Raw genomic sequence first — 8,501 nt, 5'->3', positions numbered from 1 at the left:
CAGGAATATAGAGACCTGTGTCTTCCCTACTGAATTTCTTTTCCATTTAGTAACTTTTTCTTCATTCTTTGCATTCTCACTTTGCTTTCTTCTCATGCTGTATAGCTATTCTTCAATTTTCCCATTACTTTTTCATCAAAGCTTATACACAGTTTATCCCTGACATTTTGATTACTTTCTCACACATCCTCTCTCCTATATGGAGGTCTTAGCCAGAATTTTTGTCCATACTAAAATAACTGAATTTGGGACTTAGAGACAGTGTTTTCCAAATATAAGGACAGAATATTTAATAATTATTTCAAAGACCGTATTTCTCCATATGCCTTCTGATATGTCATGTGTATAATGAAACTTTGATTTAAAGTATCTCCGTGTTTTCTTCCCACTGTCTTGGACGCCACTTGTAAATATTACTCAAAAAATACCAGGATTACTCAGAGGCCTGCCAAGTAATCAGCAGTTTCTGTATGTGCACCAACTTGCTGCATTCTTAAAACATAACATCAAAGCCAAATCTACCATATCATATTTAAAACAAAAAAAAAGGTTAGGTTTTTTTCTGCTCAGCAGACATTGCTTCACATTTTTATTAGTAACATTTATAACTGTTACCTCTATGTTTTTGAATCCAGAAAATTGAATCCCTTATTTCCTTGAACGGCATTAACATTAAAGAATAGGCTTAAATTAATCATCTTCTATTAGGTGACAAATAATACCCTGAGCTTTGTCTTGTTCTTACATCAGTCACTGGCAAAAATTTCACTGATTCTCACAGTAGTCAATACATCCTGATGCAAGGGCTCCTTAAAAGTCATCTAAGCCTTTCAAATAGTGCTTAATAAGAACTTAAGTTGATGTGAAGTCTCATTGCCAGTCCCCAGGATGGAGTAGATTGCAAACGTTGAGAATTAAAGCCAGTTGCCTTATAAGTAGCAGGGAAAATTTATGGGAGATATTTTTGGAAGCATGATTTTCTGGTTTGGTTTTTTTTTTTCTTTTTCATATTTGTTTAAGCCAAGCAAATGAATCTGTAATTTTATTTACTTTTTATATGTTAGGTTCTGTTCTTCACTAAGAACAAATAATGTGTAAACTAATGCACCTTACTAATTCATTTTTCAGCACCCTTCATTTATCTCAACCATGGAGATTTCTCAGAAGCAGGTAATCACAAGCTCGTTTAATTACTGCAGGATATATGGTACACTGAACACTTAGCTTGCTATTTTCAGGTGATGCCTGTTGCTTAATGGCCAAGCTTTCCATGGATGACTCTTAAAACACATCTGGAAAGAAGGAGATATGTTTGAACTTGTTTGCCTTTCTAATTCACATTTGCTTACAAACAGTAATTTGTGTACCCAAGTTGGTAATTATTCATGGAAACAAATCCTTAGTCATGTGGTAGTGGGATTTGTGAATGAAGTTAATGCACATTCGTTTTCCGGATGTTAGAAATACTTGTCTCTTTACAATATAGCAATAAATTATTATTGCTATTATTGTTGTTATTTTTATTAGTAGTCAGGAGAGATCAGGGCCCCATTGTGCTAAAGGTTGTGTGCACACAGACTGAAAACCACTCTCCCTTCTCTAAAATTGCAGTCTAAACTTGTGTGGTCCAATCCTGGCAGCCACCGGAGCCAGTCCCAGTTGGGAATCTCCTGATGGGAATCAATTTTATGGCATCTCCAAGCTCTATGATGGCTATGTGCACATTCAGGAGGCAGCATGACACCAGAGCCAACCCTCCCTGCCCCACATAGGTGGCCAGAGCAGCTCCGGCACAACATGCCTCCCTCATGCCGGAGGAGGGATTTTGCCGTTCAGGCACGCACAGCACAGCTGGGTCCCATCTCTCCTGAAAAAAGGTGGCAGGCCAGCTGGAAGTGTTGCATGATCCAGTTCTGGCTCAACAACTAGCGATTGGACCACCCTTGTCTCAACAGGCAATCTGCTCACACATTGGGGAGAGGGGAGTAATATTATCCCCATCCTACCTAAGGATCAGAAGCAAAAGATGAGGTTTTATTCACACAAGGTCATCCCTAGTTCCCAGAGGCTTAATGTTATGGCTATCAAGCCCTTTGCTTTCAAATGTATTATTAAACTATTCTTTCCATGATTTGCTTCTGATTTTTTATTACAGCACGAATCTAAAGGTGTAAGGGTGTTGAGTGCTGGTGTCTTTCCAAGACTGCAGTCTCCTTTCCTCTCTGCTGTGTTGTCAGGGATTGATGGGGACTGACCAGTTCACACTGAACCTTTAGAAACTTTTAACAGTAAAGGAGGTATTTTCTCTCATTTCATAAAATCTAGGGCAAGGTTGAAAGTCTCTGTGGCACTGAAGGAGGGAACTTTTCTAGCAGGCTACTTGGAGAATGCGCCTAATTAATTTGTTTTGCCTGATTTGCAGCAACAATTGTACATTGGTTCCAGGGATGGATTGGTTCAGCTCTCCCTACACAGATGTCACACGTATGGGAAGGCTTGTGCAGATTGCTGCCTTGCCAGAGACCCATACTGTGCCTGGGATGGAAATTCCTGTTCCAGATATGCCCCCACTTCTAAAAGGTAAGAAAAAAATATACAATGTGCTGTAAAAGATCTTGCTGCTTGCAAGAATTGTAGAGGTTCCTAATCAGAACGTGTTGCCTTTTTACTTAGGCATTTGCCTTAAAATTTGATCTTACTCTGAATGTGTTTCACATTTCTGCTGGAAGAGATGTGAGGACAACAAAGCTTTGTTTAAGTGTGTGTGACTGTAACTCGGCTACTGCAGCTAACATAAATCCATCACTTTCCTTTTTTATCTTGAATACTTTAAGGCATGTGATGCTCAGATAAAGGTCCAGGCTGTGGTTAACTCTGCCTGAAATGCAAGAGCCTCTCTTAAGGTTCTGACTTTTGCATAGGGCAAGACTGTAGTTATAAAGCAGAGTTTAATATAGTATCCCAGAGTGGTCAATAATAAAATACATTTAATCCCTTGATCTAAACAAACAATTGTGGATGCCCCCTCCCTGAAAGTGTTCAAGACCAGGTTGGATGGGGCTTTGAGCAACCTGGTCTAGCGGGAGGTGTCCCTGCCCATGGCAGTGGGGCTGGAACTAGATGATCTTTAAGGGCCCTTCCAACCCAAACCATTCTGTGATTCTATGATTTGTGTTCTAGCTATAAGAGGGAGACAGAGATTTAGGTACTGTGATTTAACCACACCAGGAGCAGTTTTTAAACAGCAAAAGAAGCCTCATCTCAACTTTCTATACCCACCAGTCAGGACAACAACATGAATCTGCATGGAGGGAGAGCATGCTGCAGGCTCCAGCAGTGCAGTACCTAAGCTGCTGAATGTGTCTCTTGGAGTTTTTAGCTAATTTAGGCCAAAAGGAGCTCTGACCTCCCTCATTGAGACAGAGTCCGTCACAGCCTCCTAATTCCCCTTTGGATGAAGCCTTCCTGACAGTAATTCATGCAGTAAGGTTGCAGTCTGAGCTCAGGCTCTGGAATAAGTCTTCCTACCTTAGGGGTCGCAGCGCTAGGACCTGAGCAATTAGACAAACCATTGAAGTTAATGACTCATAGGTTATTGTGTCATGGTGTCAAGGAACTTTATGTGTTTTCCCTCAAAGCCAAAGCAAACTAAATTCAGAGAAGCATAAATGAAAGGAGAAAAGCAAGTGTTCAGGCTCACTGCAAAGTTAGTGACACATGAGGCTTGCTGAAGCCTGAGGTGGGATGGGACACAGAGATTGATGGTCCATGCATTTTAACAGATGTGCAATTTGATGGTAAGGCCAAAAGTCTGTGGCTTCAAAACAGAGGACAGGTGCCTGGCCTTGGGAATCCTCCAGCAGATCAGTTACTTCAATATTTTTTGTCAGCACTGTGCTTCCAGCATGTCTACAGCTTTTACGACAGCAGACAGTTTTCCCTCAGGAACCCTCTCTACAGCCAAGGCGTTGCTCTGGACATAGGAGGTCCCAGAATCACAGAATCTCAGGAGTTGGAAGGGACCTCGAAAGATCATCCAGTCCAACCCTCCTGCCAGAGCAGGATCACCTAAACTAGGTCACACAGGAACACATCCAGGAGGGTTTTGAATGTCTCCAGAGAAGGAGACTCCACAACCTCTCTGGGCAGCCTGTTCCAGTGCTCTGTAACCCTCACAGTAAAAAAGTTTTTCCTCATGTTCACATGGAACCTCCTATGTTCCATCTTGCACCCATTGCCCCTTGTCCTGTCATTGGACATCAGAGAGAAGAGCCTGGCTCCTTCCTCCTGACACTCGCCCTTTACAAATGTAGAAACATTAATGAGGTCACCCCTCAGTCTCCTCTTCTCCAAGCTAAAGAGACCCAGCTCCCTCAGCTGCTCCTCATACGGGAGATGCTCCACTCCCTCAATCATCCTTGTGGCCCCGCGCTGGACTCTTTCAAGCAACTCCCTGTCCTTCTTGAAGTGAGGGGCCCAGAATTGAACACAATTCCCACTCCTGTTATCTCCAGTGTGGCTTTGAGGGAGGATTCTGTTCCTCCTTGGGCCTCCAATTCTTCTCCTAAAAAATTAAAATATAAACTTTTTTTGTAGCTCTCTGGAGGTAAATGTAATCACCCACAGAGTTTCCTTTTAAAATAATTTTTAAAAGCCATTAAACTGAAATTATACTACATCACAGTGAGTTTACATAACACACTCAGAGATTACAGGTAAACTAGGTATGGAAGGGAACAGACCATCTCAGACCATTGTCTCAAGATTTTTTTTATCCATAAATCTAAAAGATAATGAGATTTGTCATTTGTTCGTTACCAAACTAAAACATACACTTTTCTCTCTTAATTTTAAATGTTGGCTTACCTGAGGCTGATCCGGAGCTCAATGTTAAGTATCACCCCTTGAACGTCAGATCTTTTCCATGACATACAACATTAAGTATGGTCTTAGATATTTCCGAGATGGTCCACCCCACCAGGATCCCTGTGCCCCATGCTCCTAAAGCAGGTTTAGGTGATCTTTTTGTCACTAAATTGCATGCTCTTTACTCTAGGCAGATTTTTTTTCCCTCTCTCTTTTTCTTTCCCCTCCCAGTGGTTTTCCCAAATCATAGGCCTTTTTCTTGATGTCAACTGTACAAATCTCTCTCGGTCACATGCTGCTTTGAGGGTGAGGCTGGTTTCAGTTAAGACTATAATTGTCAGCGGTAGGGTGGGAGCAACACAAGACCACATCTGCTGAGCTCCTCTGTATTTTGTTGTTGAATTCCAGCAATTATGCCTGAAGTGTTACAAGTTTGCATGTTCTTCCTATAGGCGAGCCAGAAGGCAAGATGTCAAATATGGAGACCCTGTTGCACAATGCTGGGACGTGGAAGACAGTGAGTATTTCGCACCTTTCCTGCTCTTTTGTTGCTTTGACAAAAGAGTTTGCTGTAAGGATCTCTGTCTTTCTGCGAAAACCTGCTGAGCTTGACAGAATAACACCTTTAAAGCAGTTGCCTTTTCTGTACTTCATACACATTACCCTCTTACAGTTAAATCTGGGGATCCAGGGCTGATAAAGGACAGCCTGCATAGGATGGCACCATTGCATCCCTTATGGGTGACCCTCCCAACTGCTCACCCAGGGGAGTGAGCTGGGCCCATGAAGGAAAAACCCCAAACACATCCCTACAAGTAGCTACTGGGACCTGTGCTTATCCAGAAACAGGGAAGATAATCCTGTAAGGAATCCTGCAGGGGTGAACGAGGAACATGCCATCTTCTCCCCATCTGCCGCATACGCTTCACACAAGTCCCAAAGCCCAGTTCCAGATGCCAAACCAGCCCCTTCCCCTCCCCACAGCTACTTAAATACTCCTGTTATTAACAAATGCCTACCCACCCTTCTCCCCATCAGCTCCCCACTCCCTTTCCCACACCCTCTTTTCAGATGCCAAAGGGTCTGGCTTGCTCCTTTGGCAACTGTAGCACTTCCCTTACAGCGAGCATTGTCAGTATGAAATCCTGTGGTTGTGCGGCAGCCTCTGTGGCAGCATAAAATAAATGAAAAGCATTCAAAACCGACCTTGGGTTTGTCTGGGGCTCTTCTAACCACTTATTAAAGTAAACAATCCAGTCAAAACAGTATTGATTGTATCACTGCATTGAATGTTTGATTCGGGACGAGCCACCACTTTCCATTGATCTCTGGTTATTTTTGTACCGCTGCGGTACTGGATGCCTGCCGCAGATCTCAGCTTGAACCACTGCAGAAAACAGAGCTGCTTGCCACAAGATCAAAGACCTAAGTCTGTTGCACAGTATAGAGGACTCTGACTCTATGCGTGCTTGCAGACACAGTTAAAATGTCAAGGTAAAATCTCATTTCCATTAAAGTCGATGACAAAATTCCTGTTCATTCTCAAAGGGACAGAATTTCCCCTCTTGCTTACCATGGCTCTCCAAATAGTGGTATCTGAGACTGTGCAAAGCTCAAGGTTATAGAAACCATAGCAGAAATACTGACAATGTCACATTTTCCTGGAAGAAGAAAGAGATACCGGAAGAGTTGGCTTTACTACAGAAATGTAAAATGACTTAGCACAGAAATTGGTATTAATCCTTTGCACTGATGCAGCACCACTAATAGTAATTTTATCCAGCTGGGGATGACCCCCATGCGCTATAAAACAATGAAGCTGACCTGTGCCACTCCAAGCTCCTGGCTTATTTATGCCATTTGCAATAATTAATAACATTATGGCCCCAAAACCTATTTAAATTCAGTGCTCCACTGTGTGAGATTCCTTTGCAGAGACTTCATTGGCTGCATGAAGTTGTTTGGCTCTACTGAAATCTCAGTGGCACAGTGAAATAAAAGAAAAGCATTTAATGCAGAGAGCTTGAATTTCTATAGATCTCATATAGGTACTTATTCTATTGGAAAAAAAATCCAAAATTATATTCATTTTGTTATCAAGCTAACTTTTGATTTAGGAGACATCACTGTTTTCACCTTCCTTTCTGTTGTTGTCAGGGTGTAAGATACAGCTTTAGTCTGATGGTAAGGCAGATAAGACACTGATAAGACAGGCTGCAAAGGGAAATGGAGATACAGAGATCAGAAATTACTTGCTCAGGTTTTCACAGAAGTCCAAGAAAGGATCCCAGTTGTGCACACAACTACTTCAGTGTTTGTTCTGAAACATACTACAGGGCACTTCAAATTATACCAAAGGAAGGTAAAAGCCCTGTGACTCCTTTAAAGTGTTTGGGATGAACAAACCAAACCCTACAATCTACCTGTAGCAGCTGCTCCATGTCGCTCAGATCTAGTAGTTACATTACTTAAAGGAAAAATACAGGTCAGATTTTAAATTCCTCAAAGGTGAAAGCCTCAACTTTAAAACAGAGCAAGCTTGTGATATCGATTTTATTAACCTCCTTAAAAACCAGTTGCACTGAAGGAAGGTTAGCAGCCGTCTCTAAATCCTCATAGTTATAGTTTAAGCTAAAAGTTAAGTTTCCTTTTGCTTTTTTATAATTCACTCACTCTTATAGCATCTGTTCTGAATCAGTCTATTTTCCCATTGCTTTAAAAACCAGGTCAGGGTTAATCTCCTGTACTGTGTTTGCTTTCCAGGCATTAGTCATGAAACTGCTGATGAAAAGGTGATTTTTGGCATTGAATTTAATTCAACTTTTCTGGAATGTATTCCTAAGTCCCAGCAAGCCTCTATTAGGTGGTATATTCAGCGCTCTGAAGAAGAACATCGAGAAGAGGTAAGTTATAGTCATCAAGGCAAGTTTCCTCTATAGACAATTCAGCTGAGCATTGAAAGGCAGGAGTTATTGGGATTAGTTGATGTTTTACTTTTCCTTGCCTCACCTTAGGTATCATATAGCATTCTGGTATCACCATTTGAGGCATGCAGTGGGGAAGAGAGAAGCCATTTGCACTCCGTCATAAGCAGATTTAGATATTTATTTTGACTTGCATGTGCATTTTATTAGAAAAAGAAAAAAAAAAGAAAAAAGAAGAAAAGATAAGTTCGGCTTTGAACAGTGGTAAAAAATAAAAGTACTGGGAAAAAAAAGTACCTTTTTGTCCAGTAATTAGCACAATAACTTCTTATTTGGATGAAAGTATGTTCAAAACCTTTTGTTTTAATAAAATCTCCTGTTAGTGACCGATTGCCTTCCCTTATTTTGTTAAACAGTGTAGGTAAGAATTGTGCGTATGGCTTGCTGCTTCTCTCCATCTCTCCCCAGAGAAGGAATGGTCTGTGCAGTAAAAACCTTGTTATTTCCTCCTTTCTTGTTAGTGGAGCCTGAGGATTTTTCTTAAAGGGTGCTCTACGCTGATGCAGAGAGGTCAAGTTAAAGAACTGCACCTTGCATCTGTAGTAGAAAGCTGTGAGATTTGTGATGACCCTCAGTTCCTGCAGCAGGCAGGTTTGGGGTCCTCACTGGTGGAGAAGACCTGGAGAAGCCTCCAGGTCCCCACATGCTCCC

At 41.6% G+C, this 8,501-nt stretch overlaps 1 protein-coding gene across 1 annotated transcript in view; it reads left to right on the top strand.

The window, feature by feature from the left end:
- SEMA3D (sema domain, immunoglobulin domain (Ig), short basic domain, secreted, (semaphorin) 3D) overlaps positions 1–8,501 on the top strand; it is a 49,678-nt gene that overhangs the window by 31,593 nt on the left and 9,584 nt on the right. The window contains exons 7-10 of the mRNA XM_010183334.1: positions 1,129–1,170; positions 2,423–2,580; positions 5,319–5,383; positions 7,630–7,769. Of these exons, the coding sequence (XP_010181636.1) occupies positions 1,129–1,170; positions 2,423–2,580; positions 5,319–5,383; positions 7,630–7,769 (405 nt within the window). The remainder of the gene's footprint in view (positions 1–1,128; positions 1,171–2,422; positions 2,581–5,318; positions 5,384–7,629; positions 7,770–8,501) is intronic.

Source organism: Mesitornis unicolor, unplaced genomic scaffold, assembly GCF_000695765.1.
Source record: "Mesitornis unicolor isolate BGI_N332 unplaced genomic scaffold, ASM69576v1 scaffold23174, whole genome shotgun sequence".
In the NCBI taxonomy this organism is placed as follows: Eukaryota; Metazoa; Chordata; class Aves; order Mesitornithiformes; family Mesitornithidae; genus Mesitornis; species Mesitornis unicolor.
The sequence above is the reverse complement of the archived record's forward strand: the minus strand, read 5'-3'. Positions and strand labels throughout refer to the sequence as shown.